Here is a 21,950-nt window from a genome sequence, read left to right as displayed (position 1 = left end):
AAAGGGGGTGGCCCGCCCTCAGGGAATTGCCAGGGTTTTACCAGAGGGTTTCTTGCCGACCTTTGGAGGACCCCCCAAAACAGACTAGCTCTGTTAACCCCTGGGAGGAAACAGATACAGCCTTCCGCTGAAAGGATTTACACTCAGGCAGTAATTCTTCAAAAATAAAAGTAACCTTTATTTAATGCCATATTTCCTAATACAATAACTCTAAAACACATAATAATATTAGGAAAACAGCAGATCTAAAACATATACTAAAGAAATAAATCACACATTTTCTTAACAAACACATAAAATCCTATTGGCGCAGATGCACATTAAAGTATGCAAAATTGCAATATCCTACAATTGGAAAACAGCTTTATAAGTGACTGCATTCTAGATGTGATGGCCAGTCACACATAGGAGACTGACAGCAAGTTCTTAAACATTAAAACTATACATATAACAACAAAGCAAACATACACAATCATCCAGCTTTATCATCCCACACATACACATTTGCATTTTACATTATATGTATATTGGAGTCATTACGTTACTTCTTTGATATCTTCCCTTCTGCTCTGTCAAAATGGGATTGATACTGCTGCTATTTTTTCACCGCTTGCTGCTACTTAGTGATTTAGCTTTTTTTGGTGGACTTCCTTCTCTGCTGCTTCTATCCACACACACATGCCTTCTCCCCTTCCCCGTCCACATACACACACGTGCCTTTCTGCTTTCACAGCCAAACTAACTGAAGCCTGTCAGCTCCTTGCCTTATATACAGATTTTGATCTGTTCCGATTGGTTGTTTCTTCAATCCGTATCATTATCATCCAATCAGCTTCAAGTCCTCTCTGTCAATCAAAGCTGGACCTGATTGAAAACCTGCACTTTAAAGATGGACCTGTTTGAAGATCTGTGTTCTGTCTAACTGACCCCACCCTTCAGGTTTCTGGAGTGACCTTTATTTCACCCCAACCAGCCTTCTTGCTATTGGCTGAATTGTTCTAAGGCCTCCCTGTTGGTTTTCACAGCTTTGGTTTCTTGCGACCACTATCTTGCTTTCTCTAGCTGTAACAGCTTAAAACTTTGTTTATTAACTATCTAAATACTTATAATTACCAAATATATGTATATATATGCACCTTAACATTGTTTCACTGTCATCAGTCCAGTTTCACTAATTTACATAAACCCCAAATCTCAGTCTTTCCCTGCTTCAGCTAATGGTGACAGATCAGTACTATTGATGCTGGACAGTGCCTCAGTGCTGATCAGTGTTTTCAGCACACAGAGAAACTGGAAAATCCTTTGTATCACCTCAAGAGTAGAAGAGATGGCATTTCCTGGTTTCCCTTGTAGTAAATAGGTAGACTGTCAGGCTGCACCCAAGCTGTGAAGATGATTTGCAGAACACTGGGCTTCAGAGACTACTTGTGACTCAGGTTAAAATTCCTGCTGAGATGGTCCATGAGATGGTTCTGGGCTCTAGGCAAGTGATCAGCTATCAAAGTGATACTCTTCTTGATGTAGAACTGCCACGGCCTGGATGCTTCTTCGCAGAGCACTCTCTGGAGTGTGTTACCCACCTGTAAAAATAATGCATTGCGGTGGAAATGTTGTTAAGTATGTTAACCACTGAGCCCTGATGTGGTCTAGATCTAGAAAACTGTGATGTGCATTATGTTGATATGCAGCGAAGCACCCTGCTTCGATCAGAGACACTGAACATTCAGCAACACCAGATGTGCTCCACAACCCATCAGAGAGGTGTTGGTGACCACAGTCCTGGTTGTTAAGAGCCAGACAAAGGGAATGCCCTGACATACATTCCTTTGAACAATCCACCACTGGACGGAGGCGAGGATCAACAGAGGGAGGTGGATTAGGAGGTGACAAGTTGGAGGGTAAACTATCCTGAGCCGCATTTGAAGAGGAAGAAAGCAAATTGAACCACCTGAGTGCATGCAGACATGTGGTTCAAAAGCCTCAGACACGTGCAAACTGTTTTGGAAGGTTGAAACTGTAGACCCCAAGACAAAAGTGAGAAGTCTGAAAATGATCAGTCATGAAAAAAACTCTCAAATGTGTAGAGTCTATTAGGGCCCTAGTGAACTCAATTTTCTGAGTGGGGACCAGTATTGACTTCTCACTGTTTAGGATGAGACCCAGATGGTGAAGCAAGCACAGCATAATGGTACATGAGAATATTTTCTCCGGACCTGTCCCTTAGTAACCAGTTGTCAAGATACAGAAAGACCTGGGTTCCTTGTTCCTGAGGTCTGCCATCTCCATGATCATACACTTTGGTTAAAAACCCAAGGACAGAAGACAGACTGAAAGAGAGGACTACATATTGAAAATGGTGGTTTGCCACAATGAACTGGAGGAATCTTCTGTGGCTCAGGAGGATCCCCACATGAAAATAAGCATCCTGAAGGTCCAGAGCAGCAAACCAGTCATTAAGTCAACCCAGGAGAATAGTTGTCAGGGTTACCATTCAGAGATTCATGTATCCTATATATTTGATGAAGCTGCATAGGTCAGAAATGGATCTCACCCCTCCTTTAGATTTGAGAACCAGAAACTACCAGAAATAAAAACCTTGATGCTGGTGCACCGGATGAACTTCTTCCACTGCACTCAGAATCAGTAAAGATTGGACCTGCTCAAGGAACATTATCCCTTGAGAGGGATCCCTGAAGAGAGACTGGGAGGGAGTGTGGGGAGGAAGAGCAAAGAGGTACTGGATAGCATAGCCTGATCTAACAATGCTTAGGACCCAGCTGTTGGTGGTAATCAAGCCCCAAACACTGAGACAGCTACCCTGTCCCCAAATGGGGGTGAGGAAAGTGGGGAGAATGAGATAATAAAAGTCCCAACTGGACAACAGAGTCAAACTTGGTGCTTGGGGGTGCTGTAGGTCATGTTGACTGGTAGAACCCAGAGCCCGAATGCCCCCATTTGGGACCTATGTCCTTTTCTAGGTAGTTCCGCTGTCTCAGGGGAGGGAAAGATTGCCCAAAGGGGTATTGAGGACAAGTGCTGCTGCTGGCACTTTTGCTGGGCACTGTAATGGCACATTTTGGCCACCAGCATATATACCCCCAAGGAACATAGAGTAGTCCTAGAATCCTTGATGGAGTGCAAAGTTTCATTGGTTTTGTCTGAAAAAGTACCTGACTGTCAAAGGGCAAGTCTTCTATTGCCTGCTGCACCACAGGAGAAATGCCCAAATTGTGCAGCCAGGGTGCCCTTCTCATGGTCACAGCCGAGGCCATCACTCTGGCCAAAGTGTCAGCCATGTCAAATGCACACTGCAGTGACATCTTTGCTACCAAACAGCTTTTGGCAATAATCACCCAAAATTTCTCCTTGGAGGCTTCAGACAGGTGGTTTGTAAACTTAGACATAACTGTCCAATTTACAAAGTTGTACTTGGACAACAATTCCTGCTGGTTAGGAAACAACATTGGCAGGGAAGAGATGTAGATCTTTCTACCGTTGTGTCCAGCCATTTAGAGTCCTTGTCCTGAGGAGTGTACTTAAATTTGCCCTGCTGAACTATGTCGTTCCCAGCAGTTATGACCAGGGATATAGGGGCCGGGTGGAAGTAAAACCCCTCAAATCCCAGCATCAGTACAAAGTAGCATTTCTGCAAACACATTCCCCTAGGTGGCACCAAAGCTGGCATACTCCAAAGAACCTTTCCAGGTTCCAGGTACACATCATTAATGGAGAGGATCACTTTCCTTGGGATCTAGCAAATTACAGATGTTCTCCTGCAAGAACTCCACCTGAATGCTCAAGGAAGCAGCCACACACCACAAAGGGTCCTTGAAGGCCTTGAAATCCTCAGGCACTAAAGGAGAGCTGGGCACCGCTGAATTTGTCCAGGGACAATGAAGAGGCAGTTAACTGTGACAGTGATGGGTCATGGACCCCGATGGAACAACTCTGGAGGCTCCACAATGGGGGAAAACACTGGTGCCTGAACTTTCGACCGGTCAACAACCCCAGCCACTGAAGCACCAATTGATGTTGCCTTGAAGTGGGATGGGGAGGGCAACCTCCACAATCGAGGAGCATCTCACAGATTCTACGGGGGCTACAGAGCATAAGGATAAAACATTGGTGGCCAGTCAGCACCAGGCCACAGGCTCCATTCCTATGGCAGGAAGAATGCTGAACTCAGTACCAGTGCTGCTCCCTGAACAGTCCTGGATATGGGCCAGGTGATGGAGAGCGGAAGAGGATCCTGACCTGGATGCCGAGGAGACGGGTTTCAGGGCATAAGAGTGGAGCCAGCCCTGAAGGCACAAGCAACTGGCCTGACTCGTCTGTCACCCACAGCAAGAGAAGGACTGGTGCAATGGTGGAAACAGCATAGCCAGCACAGAGTATGCCTCAATTGTCTCTGGTGCTGGCAATGGTGTCAGTGCTGAAGTCAGTGGTGATACTGTTAGGCCTGAATAAAGATATAGCAGACAAAACCAGGTATGCCAACCTGACCAAAGTCAGGCTAACAGAGGTTTGTGGGTAATCCCTGAGTGGAAAACACTGAGAAGCAGCAGCATGTCTCACAAGCACTGGGAAAAAGTAAGATAAGAGAGAAGCTGCATTCCTGGCATAGTACCAGATGTGCTGTGTTCGGGCAGCTCCTTCGAAGAACTGATAAAAGTCCTAGTTTCCCAGCCTCCTTGTTTTCACTCCCTGGTTTTGTTCTTTGTTTGTTTTTAACTCCCCTACATTTCTAACTTTAGGCATGCATGTATACTAAAGGTGTCTAGTTTCTAGTTGTTAGAAGAAGGGGGTGGGTTGCTCCAGTGAATAATTTATGACGCGACGGAACTGTCTATATAGGCTTATACTAAGATGTAAAGAGCAGGCTGGTTCTCTCTGGAGACGAGCTGCTCTCTATTGATGCGTGCACTTGTCAATAAAGAGCTTTTGATCGGACCTTGCTGGTGTTGCCTGTCTCTCTCGCGGTCAGACAACGAACTTTGCCGTCTGGGTTAGAGTCCCTGACAATACCAATGCTGCTAATAGTGCTGATAATGCTGTGCAGGGAATGCTGCCACAATAACATTGGCACCACAAAGGAGTTTCCCAGTGTTAAGGAGATCCCTTGTATTGAGCCCAGCAAAGGCCTCACTTCAACATTCTGCGTGCCCATACACCTCAAGGCTCAGCTGCCCATCCAGGCAGTGAGGCTGAGGATGCCATAGCCCTGGCAAAGTCTTGGACCAATGGTGAGCTTGGAATGGAAAGGCAAAGGAGATCTGCCATCTTCTGATATGCCACTAGTGTGGAAACAACCAATGCCGGCATCACTCTCAATTCCAGACTCAGTGGGTGGCCCGGGACTGGAACTGGAGTCAATGGTATGTGGTCTCGCACATCCCTTCATAGGACTGGGGAGCAGTTGGAAGGACATGCTTCTTCCTGCATGCTGAGGGTCAATAACCGTACTCTTCCTGGAAGAGAAAGAAGAGTCTCCACAAAGCCTGGAGCGGTCTTGATTGGTCTTGATACCTTTTCCTTGGCATACTCAATGGAGAGTGTCTTCTTCACCTCTTCAGAGAGGGGCCAGTTCTAGAGTGCAAGTCAGTACCACTCATCGAGGTTGAGCGCGACTTCTGATCCTCCATAGGTCTTGGTGCTGAGACAGACTTCCTGGCCTGCTTGAGAAGATGCTGCTTTAGGCAAAGGTGTCTAGCCACCTGAGTCCATTTTGTGAACGAACATCTCTTTGATGTAAGCCTTGCCTAAGCAGAGTAAGTTCCTGTGTGAGGGTTGTTACTAGAGATTGCCTGCCTCCACCCTTGACACACAATGTTAGAGCCCTGGTGAGGGCATCACCAGGGAAAATACTTAATTAAGCTAACTAATATTAATACTAAGGGTACGTACTAACTATATGCAACTAGAACAATTAAGTCTAAAACCAAGGGACTGCAAGGTTAAGAACCACACAGAGTTCTGACTCCAGCCACCATTAGTAAGAAGGAACTAACCGGGGGTGGAGGTAGCGCCGCCTCATTGTAGCCGGGGGAGGGCTATGGCCATGAGGCACAAGTGCTGCCTGCTATGGGTACTGCTAGGCAAAATTGTTCAGCTCTGGTGTTCTGGGCATGCGCACATCTAAATGGAATACACAGCTGCATCACTTCTTGAAGAACTACAGTTATGGTAAGTAACCGTATCTTTCAGGAATTGAAAACAAATGGATAAATGTACTCTAATTAGAAGGTCTGCAAGTAACCTTAGAACCACATTCGCCTTTGTTACACAGAACCTTTTATTGACTCACCGTTATAACTGATGTCTTCAAATGCTGGCTTATAAAAGTGAAGTTTATAAAAAGTTTAATATGTTTTAAATAAATCCAAATTTTCAGGCTTCCTTCTCTATTATTTTGATTATGTGTTGTCCATATAACATTTAATGAACTTTTATAGCATATAGAACCTTCATAGACAATTTTTAAAATAATCTTCCTCTTAATGTATTTTTGCAAGTTTTTTTAGAAGTGAGATGCAGGGTCTGAGTATATAAAATTTCAGATAGTCATAATTCAGATATTAAAAATGTTTTACAAATATTTCTCAAGTTATGTTTGTGTGCATATGTTCTATATAAAATACATTAATATCTGGCATTGATACTAAAGTACTTTTCCTCTTACAGATTTGCTGGTCGAATAAATGTTTACCATGATAGGAATGAACCTATTGCAAGGTAAATCAGAGAGAGGGTTTTTAATGTACAATACCTAGGTTTCTTTTGTCCCTGAATATGTGGTGATCTTGAGGGAGAAGTATGTTGTCTTAGTTTAATAGTAGGAATTTTTATTTTAAAAGTTTTCAAAATTCAGGTTTGTGTATAGCGAATATTTTATGCTTCATCTATTCAATCAGCTTTTTTTATGTTACATTTTGTTTTTTAACATTAGGTTTGTGATCTGTTTTGATAGCACTTTGTGGTTGTCTGTATCATAGATGTCTGAATGTAAGGTTAGCAATTGATTTACTACATTCATATAGTATTGTTTACAATCCCAAATTGCTTTGCATGCACAGTATACAGATATTTCAGACATTACTTCCTTGAATAGCTTAATTCAGTTCTACTTGTATTGTTCTACATAGGTTCTTACGCTACCCTTCTCACTGTAGGATCTCAGCACTTTCCAGTAGTACATTAAGCAACCTGACTGTCTGTCACATGTAGTTCATTCTTTCTCATCATCTCTGCAGAGGAAGAATTGTGTGTGCAGTGTAGTGTTTTTTGTTTTGATAGCGGTTTGGGGGTCTGTTTGTTTTAAATATACATATTGCTGTGTTTGTTAGAGAAGGCGAGTCAAAGAAGTACAGCTTCTTCATGGAATAGAAGGTAATGGTACTGAGTTCATTCCTCAGTCTGTCTCCTGCACAGACAAGTTTCATCCATGTGGTAGAAAGTTCCATTCTGCCTGAGGAATTGAGTTGTCAGCCACGGTCCTCATCTAAGGAGTTTTTAGATATACTGGGCCTAGACCATTGAACGCCTTGAAAATCAGGACCTCAACCTTGAACATGACTCACTATTCTGAGGAACCTGAGAGAACAGCAGTCATATGCTCTTATCCTTCATACTTCAGTGTATTGCAAACAATATGCAGGGTGCACAACTGAGGGCTGTGATCCTGACTCATAGACAGAGTGCTGTCAAAGTTCACAAGACTCCACACAGGCAGGCAGATTGCTTTGCAGGATAGGGGTCTAACATTGCAGACAACACTGAGCAGTCACAAATTTAGTGTTTTCTTATAATAAAGCTTCTTAAAATATAGAATGAAAAATTTCAGAGAGAGAGAGAGAGACTTAACTCGCCACTAGAGTGAAACGTGGCAGCATATAATTATGCACAGCAATATCACTCAACAGTTTGGAACAGGAAGTGAAGAAATTTTCAGCTGGTGCTATTGGGGAAACTTGGAGAAACAAAATATACTGGCAGTACGTCTTCTCCTGTTCTGTCTGGCAAGAGCCCATATTACACAGCATTCATTTTCCACAGATCAATTTATCTGTGGAATATAAACTGTAATTTGCCCACTTCCTCTCAGTTTGTTGTCACCTGCACGTTGGAAGCATGGAAGAGCAATTCTCTCTTTTTCTGTATACTTTGTTACTATTCTTCTGCAAGAAAAGAGAATGAAAAACCACAGAAGCAAAGCTAGAGAGGAAAAGCAAAGATGAACAAAGAAGCGCAAGGAGGCGCCATTTCTCCTGTCTGCACTATCAATGACCTCATCTGCAGAGGGAAAGAAGATCTCCCTCCTGTATGTGCATCTGTCCAGGTCTCAACCCAAAGAGAAGAAAAGCAATGGGACCAAGCTTTTCCTTTTGTAGCTACTTGCAGGGGCCCAGTAACCAAGGAGACAGCCAGGGCTCTGCATTCTCAGTGGCTCCTGTTAAGCCTTTGCTTAACCTCAGTAAGAGACTGCAGGGTGTCAGTTCTCTTATCAGTGAGCCCAGTCGGTGAGGGAAATTCCTGCTATTCCAGATCTTCCTGGCCCTCCCTGCTTAGTTTGTCAAGGTGTTCTGGCTCCCTCAGGAAACCTGTGTACCCCATTAGCTGCAAGTGCTTGCACAGGTCTAACTGATAACATCTGACAACAGGATTGCACAGGTATATCTGAGAAGCCTAATTCAGGCAGCAGAGCAAACCATTGCAACTTGAGCAAATTTGAAATGTAAATCAGTGAGCTAGTGAATTATAGAACCTTGCAATGCCATTTTTATAAAGGCACTTCAGTACGCTACAGTGCTGTAAGACCAGGGCCTGTCCTACACTTATGACCCCATTTTACCGTTTGTTTGCTTTGGAGGGTAATCCTTTCAAACATAGCATAGATTCCAAGGCAGACCCTGGCTTTCCACACCACTCTGGGCTCATTTCCATCTTCAGAGGTTCCCACTCCTTCAGTGGCATTGACCTTTTCTCCCCTCACTCTGTCTGTCAAGGAGTCAGTCCTATATGGTGCTTCCTCCTCTCTGCATGCACTGGGTCTGAGGTATGTACTGCACCATCCTCATTCTTGCCATGATACTTGCCTCTTGAACTCAGACTTCTTTTGAGTCTAGGAAATGAGACTTTCCTTGTTGTCTCAACCCAAAGCTCCAGCATGTTGGTATTATCATTTGTGACCGGGAGAACATCCCGCTTCCATACCTCTCTGTACTATGGGGTTGTGGAAGAAGAAAAACTCCTGGGTGGAGCCACACAAACAGTTACCCTCGAGCAAACTCAGGTAGCTCTTGCAAGCACTGTTGGCTAATTTCTACGGCTCTTATGGGGGACATTCTCTCCCCTGAACTGACTGGCTATTTGCTTAAATCCCTTTACTCATAATCTCTTCACCTCAGTTTAACGCTACGTGCCTTCCATTTTTTCTTCTCTCTATTCGTTCCTTCAATATCCCCTGTCCTTTCCATTTAGCTAATCCTTTCCCACCAGAACACCTCACCTGACCCCTCCCCCCAATACGGCCAGATCATGGAACTAGCTTGATGTTTGCAAATGAAATCTCAGTTCACTCTGCGTGGATGTTATTGCTGTTCCCCTGTCCTTTTTTTTTTTGTTTGTTTATTTAGATTATAAGCTCCTTTGAGGCAAGGACTGCCTCTTGCTCTCTGTATACGGTGCTTAACACATTGGGGCCCTAGGGACTACATAATGCAAATAACAACCAGACTGCAGTAGTATATATGAACAGGTAATAGGAACATATAGCTCTGTGTTCTTTTCCTTCCCCACTTGTCCCATCTGTGTTTGGACTTAGCCTTTTCCTGCCCCCTCAGAACAGTCTCTCTCTTAAACAGGGGAGCTCCTGTCCAGGACAGTGGGAAAGTGGAGCCTGCACCTCAGTTCTTCCAGGAGGTGTGCCAGCAGCTGAGTCCAGAACAGTCAATTGGCCTGACTCCAGCAAAACAGCTACACTAACCACATTTTGGAAAGTACTTCTGTCCCCAAACCATGAGGAAGATACATTGGCCTGTGACTGATGCAAGGAACTGGGATATTGTTTCCCTGGCCTAATCCTGTTCTGTAGAGCTGCAGGAGAAATTAGGCTAGATATAAATGATCCTGCTGGCTTCTTGGTGGCCCCATCGTCTTTGGTTTTCTGACCTCAAGAGCATCACTGTATACTTCTCTGTAGATGCCACCTAATAGGCCAGAACTGCTATCTGAGACCAGCCAGCTTCCCCAAATTACAATACCTAGCCTTGAGGGATGGCCTGGAGATTGAGCAGAGCTATTTAACTAATTTCTTGGAGGAAATTGGTGAGTGGCCTTTGTGAGCTGAAGCCTTTGTGAGCTGGACAACATTCTCTTAGGTTAGTGTATCTTCATTCACTGGATATTGGAGAAAGGGGAGGATGTATAACGATGCTTCTTTTAGTGCATCCTCAGCATTTTACAGGCAGATTTCAAGAAGGTCCTAATTCAGTAATATTTCTCCAATAAAGTTCATGGCTAAAATTCAAACTCTAAGCAACTATTCTCTTTGCTTTGAGAGTTGCAATAAAAGCAAGGCCACCAGTAAAAATACTATAGATGTAAGACTGTATTTTTTGTCTATAGCCAAACAATGAAAAGCTTGTCCTTGCATTGTAAGTGTCGCTATTCTTGTGGTGTGGTATGGTATGGTATGGCAAACTCTGGAGCATAAAGTTGAGATATCTGCCTCTTCTATTTGCCTCTTCTATTTCATCTGTTCATAGCTGTATATACTTTCAACTGTCACTACCAGCTGGTTGTCTTTTGCCACTGACACTTAGTTTGGCTAGTTGGTTTTCCAAGCTTCACTACATGTGAACCCTCCTTTGAGATGACACCATATACTACATCCACTATCTCTAAGGGCTTTTGCCAATTGGGATGGGAGAAGAGGGACATATGACATTAGTATTCCTATTTTTATAGTCTTCTCCCATTCTACATCCCCCCCACCTCCCCTCAGGCTATTTAGGGGTGGATTGGGCCTTATGTAGGGACTATGACTGACACATTTTCCTCCTGCTTCCTGATTTGGTGGAGTCTGAATGCTGTCCATAAGACTTGTGTCCAGGAAGGATAGGAGAAAAGAGAAAGAGGATAAATAAGATTACTGGGAATAACCTTCCCTTATACAAATTGGCATTTGGTCCAGTCACCAGCATTAACAGCCGATACCTTACAGTGTCATGAAATGTCTACAAGTGGTCAGGTCCAGGCTTTAAATCTTTTCTAAAACACAGCACCTTTTAGCACAGTGCTGAAGCACTCTTCTAGTTCAGTGCTGACTCAAATTAAAAACACCACTTTTTTAATATCCAAACTTCCTTTCCGTGAAGGACCAAGCAAAACAGATCGTTAAATTCAACAAGATGGCAAAACAGTTTTCAATTCATTGCTGATATTAGCACACATATTCCCAGCATGCCGTATAAAAATACTTGCTTCTCATAAGATATATTTGAAGTACTGTATAAATTCTCAAAACTTTGGATGACTTAAAGGTTAGTTTATAGCAATCTGAGTCTAAAACTTTTGTTCCATCAAATTTCTTTACAGCTAACTTGAAAAGGGAGAGAGAAAGAGAGCTGGAAAGCAGCCATCTTTCACATCCTAATGAGTTTCCCATCCTAATCAGTGAACAAAATTAGACTGTACAATTTTCAGGGGTGAGCACTAAAGCAAGATAAATTGGTTACGATATGGCATGTATGTCTTGGACAATGCTGGTGGTACAAACTCCGTAATGCATTTTTCAGTTATCTTTGTATATTGAGGTTTATGGTCCAAATTCAATCTGAAGTCAGTGGTAGCTGCTGGATTCTCAGTGCTTCTGTAAATCAGATTACAGGTGTCTAAGTATGAATTTAAGAGCTTAACTTTAGGTATTCCTATATCTAAAAATCTTGACCATAATACTTTAATAAAAAATCCCAAATGCAAACTGTAAATGTTGGTTGCTTGTTAAATGTAGACTTTCACTTAACCAAATGAGCAATACTTTATTTTCTGTAGCTAATACTGCCTGTTATGTTTCATGTGACTTTCATAACAATCTGTTTTCTATTTCTGAACACTTCATATATTTTTGATAATTCTTTATCTTTTTGTAGGCCATTAGGATCTGAAAATCTGCTTCTTAGAGGAGCTACTTTAAAGAACACAGAGAGAATCTTTGGTAAATATTTAAATTAATAAGTGATGAAAATGCATTTTCAGTTAAAATGTAAATGTTAAATCAAGTTAAAAAATCTATAATTACAATCACTTGAGCATAAATCTTCCCTTGCATTGCCTGAACTACATCTGCACTACAGAGTGCATTTTTGTCATTATTAAGAGAACTGAGATAATCACAACTGACATACAGTAGCAATGACACCCCCTTTTTTTTTAAATAACAGTTGATTTAGTATGTAGTAATTGATAAGTACTAGCTATCAACAATAGACCTTGGAAGGTAATGTCCCTTAAATTCTGCACATAAATGTGTGACTTTAATCTACAAATTTGTTGGTTTGGTGTGGATGTGGCAGGCTAGCAGTGTGTGCTCAAAAGCTCAATTGTGTTAGCAGTTAATGAGCCATTGGAAAATGTTGAGTCTCTGTTGCTGAATCCTTAGAGCACATGAATTGTTACCCCGAACTAATATACGTACAGCTGGCCAATATTTTCTCTTAAAACTGTTCTTCAGCAGAGAGTTGGATTTTCATCTCAACATTTTTTCCCCTCCATAAAGGGTCTGATTTCTGCAGAAAATTTCAGTTTTATGTTTACAAACCAATCACCAAAAAATTGAAATATTTTTATTTGGAAATGCTGCCACGGTGCATCATGGAAGTTGTAGTTCAGTTGCTTCATGTCCCCATTCTCCTCTATGGGTCAGGCTTCTTGACCAGACTACGTGTCCCATGATGCACCACCTTCTTTTTCCAAGAGGGGAGACTATGAATGGCAAGATATCTAGAAAAATTTTGCAACCTTTTCTCTCCAGAAGAACCCAGCAGGAAATGACTAGAGGAGAGAAGTTGTCAAATTTCCCTTCCTTACTTGGAATAAAGAACAATGTAATTAGTATAATTAATATGTATTTTATTACTATTTTAAATTTCATAGGACTATTTTATAAACTCAGTGAAGATGTGTGTCAAGCTGAAATACTGCCATTTCTTGAGCAGTTGCTGTTGACCTTGTTAATAACACACCCAACATATGGAATTATCCCAGCACAGCACACATGCCTGAGTGTCTTATTTTTAGTAATGAGTTATGACTCAGGATACATTAGATCTGATTTAATGTGTACCTTGGATACATTTTTTTTTGTTTACAGCTGATTGTAATTGCTGTATTTTTAATCTGTTTTTTTAGTCTCTGAAGCTGTTATTAATGAGGCTGTGCAAAACTATAATAGTTTTTTAAATGAATGAGTAGGTTCTGCTGAAGAGAGCAAAATCTGTGGATTTCTTTTATTCTTGTATACATCATGTAGTTTAGGCTTGTTTAGAATACTTCTTATAACCTATCATTTAGTTTCTAAAATTGAAGCTGGACAAATAACCTAGAATTACAATATGGACTATTCACAAATACTTTGTACAGTTGCATTGGGTAACAACATGTCAAAAGGCACTCCAATGCAAGAATTGTGAAGGACGTGGTGTAGATTCAAGATGAAAAAATGTGAATTGGAAATGGAATGTGAATGTTGCTGCTTCTAATGCAGGTCCCTATGTGCATTTTGCTGTCAGTGTGCCTGAGTCTGGAAATTTTTTGCTAGTAGTGTCCATTGGTCTGCACCAGATGACCAAAAACGGTTTCAAGATCTTTTGAAGTTGTGGATAAGCTCCAGATTCTTCTGGAGCAAATTCAGGAGATACCTTACAGACTCTTGGATAGTTTAGAGTGCAAGACCTAGCAGAGTGGCACTCTCCATTAACAGTGCCATCCTTGAGCATGCCGGGCTTGTGTGGCATGCTCCAGCAACAAGTGCACCTTACTTCTCAGAGGGTAGAAAAGAGGTACTTATTCCCAGACAAGGTAACAGCATTTTTATTTACTCATCCTGCCTGAATCTTTTGGGGGTTCGGGCAACCACTGAACAAGTAGGTAATAGCACCCAAGGTCTGTCCCCCCCGATAAAGAAGCCAAAAGTATAGACCGCTTTGGAAGAAAGGTATTTACGTCCACCAGCATGCGATTCCGAATAGCCAACTACCAGGCCTTGCTATCGAGATACAATTTGTCAACTATTCAACAATTTCTGAATTCAGAGATAAGTTCCCTCCAGAGAATGGGGCATACTTTGAGGTCCTTATCGAGGAGGGTAGATTAGTGACTAGAACATCTCTGCAGGCTGCAGTTAATGCAGCTGACATGTCCTCAAGGTTAATAGCAACTGCCATTGTGTTACAAATCCTGGCAGCGCTTCTTGAGATTTCTTAGGGAGGTTCAATCAGCTGTAGAGGATTTACCATTCGATGGGAATAATTTATTTAGTGAAAAGACAGATGAGTTTTACACTCACTGAAGGATTCCAAGGCAACAGTATGGTCCCTAACTTTATGTACACTAGCACTAAAGATGAAGTGTCATAAACAGCCTTAGGAACCAAGACCACAACCCTTCTACCACCAAAGGGGATACAAACCACCACAGAAGCAATAGAGGATCCAGAAAACTAAACACAACACTCATCCTCCTTCCTCCTCCTTTCAGCAACAACTTCATATCAAGAGGTAATTTGACGAGACCATCAAGAGCTGCTAACCAACTGAGACGCCATTTCCTTCCAACCCAGACATCCATTTTGGTGGCTGAATAGCCCAATTTTTCCATGGCTAGTAGATAACAGACAAATGGATTCTTAACATCATCCAGTTCAGATACACAAAGAGTTCCTCTATCCTCCCCCTTCAAAACCCTATTCCCTTTTAGGGGGCACTTTCATAAGAAGATACTAATTCAGGAGGTAGACTCCTACTTCAGCAGGGAACTGTAGAGCTGTTACCATCTCAATATCAGGGAGCAAGGGGGAGGATTTTATCCAAATATTTCCTCATATCCAGGAAAAGGAGGGTGGAGATCCATTTTAGACCTCTAATAACTCAGTGTCTTTATCTGCAGATTGAGACTGTGGATAGAGTTGCCAAGTCTGACTGAAGCTGTTCCAGGAACGTTTTTTCCTAACATGGCGTAATGTAATTTTCTTTAAATATCCTATTAAAATCTCCTGGATTGCTTTCAGTAGTCACTGGAAAATGAATGCCAATTCCGGGAGACTCCAGGCCAGTCCTGGGGGGTTGGCAACCCTAATTGTGGATGGCTATCCTGGCATCAATAATTATGTCCCTAAACAGAGACAAATGGATCATGGGTCTCGGCATGAAGGGTATCTATTTTCATATCAACATCCATCCCTCTAACTGAAGATTGCTGAGATTCACTATAGGTCCAATCATTATCAGTTCAGGGTGCTCCCTTTTGGACTAGCAGTAGTGTCCAGAGTGTTTACAAAGGTACTTTCTGTCATGGCAGCATGTCTAACACCACAGCTCAATAGTCTTTCCTTACCTGGATGATTAGCTATTGACAGGGAGAGCTCATCAGGAGGAGGCACTGACATCAACCTCATCTCTCCTCAGTTTTCTAGTGCCACTGGGAATCTGCGTAAATGCAGAAAAGTCCATTTTAGTTCCATTGTAGACCACAGAATTTATTGGCGCACCTCTGGACAGATTTCAGTCAGTGAATAATTTAATCAATCAACTCAGCCCTCAGTCATTGATTTGTACATGTTTTATTCTCCTATGTCACATGGCATCCTACCTTCTTGACACCATTTGTGAGACATCGGCTTCGCTGCCCACAAGCCTGGCTTTAGATGGTATCTGTGCCAAGCAGGCAGTGGCAGTGCAACAAGTAGATGTGCACAGGAGTTTCCTTTGTTCCACCCCCAGAAGAGGACAAACACACAGCACAAGGGACTGGACTCCCTGAAAGTCCAGGGTGCACATGAACGTACTGGCACAGAGAGCTGTCTGAGAGGCCTGCTAGCAATTCTTACTGCTTGTACAATCCCAATGTATTCAGGTGATATCAAACAATATCACAACAGTGTGCTACAACAACAAGGAAGAGAGCACGAGGTGCATATCCCTGTGCATAGACATGGTCAACCTATGGAATTGGTGTATTAGGCATAAAATCACCCTATCATCAGTACATTTCCCAGGATACACAGAACGTTAGTGGCACAGCATAGATGTTATGATCAACCACAGATGAGAGCTACATGACCCTGTGGTGCAGAGCATATTCAGGCAATTGGGATTCCCTTCTTGGGATCTATTAGTAGGACAAGAAAACAGTAAATGCAAGACATACTGCTCCAGAGGAATTAAAGGTCAGGACTCCAAAGGAGATACCATCCTAATCCCTTGTGTACCCCTTTCTCTGCATTCCTCTCTTACCTCAAGTCCTCAGGAAGATCCAACAAGATAGAGTGTTGATCATCCTCATTGCTTCCAGATGGCATAGACCAGGCCTGCACAACATGCGGCCCGCGGAGGCTCACTGTGCGGCCCACGGCTGGGAATCAAAGGGCTATGGGGTGCCCGCAGCCACGGGGAGCCCAGAGCCCTGTAAATCCCAGCCGGTGGGATTCTAAAGGCTCTGCGCTGCTGGCAGTGACGGGAAGCCCTGAGCCCTTTAAATCTCAGCCGCAGCCAGGATTCAAAAGGCTCTGGGCTCCCCACAGCAGCGGGAAACCCAGAGCCCTTTAAATCCCAGACGCCAGGGCCGGCTTTAGGCCAATTCAACCAATTTCCCTGAATCAGGCCCGCCCCTAAGAGGGCCCCATGCCCAAGCCCCAGTATGGTGTACCGGCAAAAGCCAGTGCACTGTACCAAGGTGGCCCAGCTTCCCCAGGGGGCAATTTAAAAGGCCTGGGGCTCCCAGCAGGGGCTGGAGCCCCAGGCCCTTTAAATTGCCACCAGAGCACCACTGCTGGAGCCCTGGAATAGGGCTGTGGGGCTCTGGGGGCTATTTAAAAAGTCTGGGGCTCCCATTGCTTCTACCGCCCCAGCCCTTTAAATAGCCACCGGAGCCCCACCGCTTCCCCCGGGTTCCTGTGGCTATTTAAAGGGCTGGAGCTCAAAGAAGAGGAGCCCTGCACCCTTTAAATACCCCCAGAGCCCTGGGGTAGTAGGGGGCTCCGGGGGCTATTTAAAGGGCTGGGGCTCCAGCTGCCTCTGCTGCCCTGGTCCTTTAAATAGCCACCAAAGCCACACCGCTTCCCCAGAGCTCCCTCAGCTATTTAAAGGGCTGGGGCGGTAGAAGCAGGGGAGGCCTGGGCTCTTTAAATAGCCCCCAGCGCCCTGGGGTAGCGGGGGGTGGGCCTCCAGCTGCCTTTGCTGCCCTGGTCCTTTAAATAGCCCCCGGAGCCCCACCATTTCCCCAGGGCTCCCGCAGCTATTTACAGGGCTGGGGCAGTGGAAGCAGGGGAGCCTCGGGCCCTTTAAATAGCCCCTGAGCCCCAGGCTGCTGCTGCTACCCCAGTGGGGGAAGGAGGAGGAGGGGGCACTCACCATACAGGATGGGCTGTACCCCCTGTACCTGCACTAGCTGCCCGCAGCCAACCCCTGCTGCACCCCCTGCCCGCACCAGCCCCGCACCTCCTGCCCTGCCTGCACCAGTTCCTGTCTGCAGCCAGCCCTGCACCCGCTGCCTACAGCCAACCCATCTCCAGCCAGCCCCGCATCCCCTGCCTTGCCTCCAGCATCAGCCCCTGTCTCCAGCCAGCCCTGCACCCCCTGCCCTGTCTCCAGCCAGCCCCTGCCACACCACCTGCCCTGCCCGCACCAGCCCTGCACCCCCTGCCCTGTCTCCAGCCAACCCCTGCCGCACCCCCCTGCCTGAAGCCAGCCAGTCCCACACTCCTTTGTCTCCAGCCCTGCCAACCCATGCTGCCCCCCCCCCATGGCCCTGCCTGAAGCCAGCCAGCCAGCCCACCCTACACCTCCTGTCTCCAGCCTACCCCACACCCCTTGCCCAGCCTGCGGCCAGACCCTACCTCCAGCCCCTCCCCCCACCTCTAGCCAGCCCCATGTCCACTGGTGCCATGCAGTTCCCAGAGAAGTAATCTTGCACACTTGCTTCAATGAGGTGGGCAGGGGGCAGCTAGGACCCACACATGTGCACCCTAGCACACCCTCAGGGTGTGGTGGAGCTCATTTCTAGTTCAGACCCATCTTTTTAAAAAAGAACTTTAGGTAGGGTTAACATACGTCTATATTTTCCTGGACATGTCTGGCTTTTTGGTTCTTAAATTGCCATCTGGGACGAAAATATGGATGTATGATAACCCTATTGGTACAAAAAATACATACTGTGGCAGAACTTTTTATAGGGAGCCGGTTGCTAAGAAATGAAAGGCTGTTTTTTTACACTTTTTTTCAGTCATCCCTGCCGGGGCCCCGCCGAAAATGTTCGACTTGGGCCCCGCACTTCCTAAAGCCGGCCCTGCCAGCCGCGGACGGGATTCAAAGGGCTCTGGGCTGCCCGCAGCGGCGTGGAGCCCAGAGCCCTTTATATCTCAGCTGCGGCCGGCAATCAAAGGGCTCTGGGCTGTCCGCAGAGATTCCCGGCCACGGCTGAGATTTAAAGGGCTCAGGGCTCCCTGCCGCCACGGGCAGCCCAGAGCCCTTTGAATCCTGGCAGTGGCTGAGATTTAAAGGGCTCAGGGCTCCCCGTGGCTGCAGGCAGCCCAGAGCCCTTTGAATCCCGGCCGCGGCTCCAGCGGATGGGCTGGGGCTGGGATTTAAGGGGCTTGGGCTCCCCTCAGCAGCAGGAGCTATGAGCCCTTTAAATCCCTGCCCCAGCCCTGCAAAGTTCCGGGTTCCCCCAGCTGCTGGAGCCCCGGGCCCTTTAATTTGACCCTGAGGGCTCCCAGCCACCTCTTCAGCTGGGAGCCCCTGGTTGATTTAAAATCAAATGTCACCTCCCCACCCCCAACCTTCCTTTTTGGCCCACAGCTGTTTTGGTGGGGCGGTGTTGGGGAAGGAGGGTTTGTTTCTGCAGCGCTGGGCAGTGCTGGGGCAGGGTGTTTCCGCCGAGCCGGGAAGTCCTGGGGGGAGAGGGTGTTTCTGCGGGGCTGGGGAGTTTCGGCCCTCAGCTGTTTTCTTTGGAGTAATGTGGCCCTCGCCGCTTTACGAGTTGTGCAGGCCTGGCCTAGACAGTTTTGGTTGCCCAACCCTTCTCCAGCTGTCAGCTTGACCCCATCAGCCTCTGATCTTTCTGGACCTTCTGACATAGGACAATGGCAAGATCGGACATCTCCACCTCACAACCTGGTATTTGGATGGGCATCAAATCTAGAACAAACTTGTTTGTTAGCAGTTCAAGCCATCCTTAACAAAAGCGGGAAGGAATTCATCAGAAAGTGGCTAAGTGGAAGAGATTTTCTTTTTGGGCCTGACATTGCCATATGGCCATAAATTACCGGACATTCCCATTATTTCATATTATCTGCACACCCTGAAGTCCTCAGCTCCCTATGAGTGCACGTAGTGGCAATTAGTGCCCGCCACTCTTTAGTCAATAACTACTCTATTTTCACCCATCCAGTAATTACATTTTCTAAAAGGTCTAGTTCAGGGGTTGACAACCTTCAGCTCACGGCCCATCAGGGTAATCTACTGGCAGACCATGAGACATTTTGTTTACACTGATCATCCACAGACACAGCTCCCAATGGCCATGGTTCACCATTCCCTAGCCGCCACTTCCTGCAGCTCCCATTGACTAGGAACAGTGAACTGCAGCCACTGGGAGCTGCGGGGGGCCATGCGTGTGGACGGTCAATGCAAATAAAATGTCTCACAGCCCACCAGCGGATTACCCTGATGGGCTGCGTGCCGAAGGTTGCCGACCCCTGGTCTAGTTAGAACCTTCCCTCCAGTAACTAAACCCACTCCAGCATGAGACCTTAATCTGTTCCTCTTCGCACCATTTTGATGACCATTTTGATGACTATTTTAGTGACATGCTCCTCCTGTCTCTCTGTGAAGGTTGCAATATTAATGGCCATCCCATCAGCAAGAAGGGTTGGTGAACTAGGTGCCATTATGGCTTATCCACCTTATGCAATTTTCCATAGCAATAGTTATGCTGAGGCTACACCCAGAATTCACTCTCAAAGTCCTCTTGAGCTTTTTCCAGAACAGACTATGCACCTACCTGTTTGTTTTTTCTGAAGCTACATGCTGCTAATGAGGAGAGGAGACTTTATTCCCTGGATATATGCCAGGCACTGACACTCCACCAACATAGAACATGTTGACTTTTAGGAAATCACCTATGTTGTTTGTTTTGTTTGTTGGCAGAATGGATGAAGGGACAAAGTGATATCTTCTCAGAGGCTTTCCAAGTGGATTTCAGGCTGTATCCTATTCTGTTATCAGTTAGTTGATATCCTCCCCTGCAAAATGTGAGGGCCCATCAAGCATCGCTTCATCTGCCACTGACAGACATCTGCAAAGCGCAAGATGGAGTTCTATACATATCTTCACAAGATATTATGCTGTAATCCAAGTCTCTGCAGCTAATGCTTCATTTGGATCTGCAGTCCTTCGGTTATCCATACTGCGGAGGTCCTCGCATTCTCCTCCCTCATCAATGTGCAGTGGAATACACATAAGGACCGTTACTTGAAGGAAGAGACTACTTACCTTGTATAGTAACTGGAGTTCTTTGAGATGTGTAGTGTCTAGCTGTATTCCCCTATCTGTCCATCTTGCCCTCTGCTTGGGTTCTCACATGATTTGTGGTAGAGAAGGAACAGGAGAAGTAGTAAATCTTCACTACCCCTTACGCTCTTCATCTGGACCACAGGTGGGGACCAATGGACATTACTAGCAAACGAATTTCAGTCTCAAGTGCATGAAGTTCATGCGTACCCACAGTGGAATACAGATAGGACCACACATCTCAAGAACCTCCAGTTACTATACAAAGTGAACAACCTGTTTCTTAAAGTTTGCCTGTACTAATCATGATGTTACAACTGTTTGTAATTTCTGAATATCATCTGAATCAGTATTTTATTTCTTCATATGGTCAAGGCAGGATATAATGGTAGGGTATGTAAATAGCAGGGCAATCAGAGATTTTTTTATTGATGTCAGGATTGTATATCCTCAATGAACAGCACAAGATCAAGAACACTTGCATTCACAATCTTCAATCACAATCTTTACTAAAATAGTTTTTCTTGTTTCAGGTGTTGCTATATACACTGGCATGGAAACTAAGATGGCATTAAATTACCAGTCAAAATCACAGAAACGATCTGCTGTTGAAAAGTAAAGCTTCTATTATCCTTTTTTGAATATTTATTTTGGGGCAAAAAGAATACTTTGGATTTAAAAAAATAATAATCAGACACATTTTTGTTTATGCTAAAACTATGCTTTTTATTAACTAGAATATAAAAGTTGCATCTTTGTGTGTGTCACCATGGGCTCCTGTTAGATTTTTGTTCCTCTTAGTGAACAGATGACTGTATTTTAGAAACAACAACAAACACTTCTTAATGCTAGATACCTTTTAGAAATCAGCTGTACTTTACCATTCTAGAGTATTGTAACTCTTGCTGCTTAGTATAGATCCACTGACAGAATCACCAGATTATGCCGTCTTCCAGTACCCTTACAATTCCCAATTTTTAATATTTAAATGTTGAGTTCAATAGACAAAACTCCTTTGAGGCACTTCAGTCTGGAACAGCATACTAAAATACAGTAAAATGGAACCAAACTGCAGAAACACTGTGTACTACCAGTCTGTCTCTGGCAGGGTTTCTGTGTTTTAGCTAAAATGAACAGTGTTCTACACAAGCAAAATGAATGGTTCTT

The 21,950-nt window shown here is 44.6% G+C and overlaps 1 protein-coding gene across 4 annotated transcripts in view; it reads left to right on the top strand.

The window, feature by feature from the left end:
• ATP11A (ATPase phospholipid transporting 11A) overlaps nucleotides 1–21,950 on the top strand; it is a 267,235-nt gene that overhangs the window by 184,119 nt on the left and 61,166 nt on the right. For all 4 annotated transcript variants that reach the window (XM_050947517.1, XM_050947527.1, XM_050947547.1 and 1 more), the window contains exons 8-10: nucleotides 6,682–6,732; nucleotides 12,150–12,214; nucleotides 21,317–21,398. In XM_050947517.1, coding sequence (XP_050803474.1) covers nucleotides 6,682–6,732; nucleotides 12,150–12,214; nucleotides 21,317–21,398 — 198 coding nt within the window. The remainder of the gene's footprint in view (nucleotides 1–6,681; nucleotides 6,733–12,149; nucleotides 12,215–21,316; nucleotides 21,399–21,950) is intronic.

The sequence above is a fragment of the Gopherus flavomarginatus genome, chromosome 1 (genome assembly GCF_025201925.1).
Source record: "Gopherus flavomarginatus isolate rGopFla2 chromosome 1, rGopFla2.mat.asm, whole genome shotgun sequence".
NCBI lineage: Eukaryota > Metazoa > Chordata > Testudines > Testudinidae > Gopherus > Gopherus flavomarginatus.
Note: the sequence above shows the minus strand (reverse complement) of the source record. Positions and strands in the feature narration are given on the sequence as shown.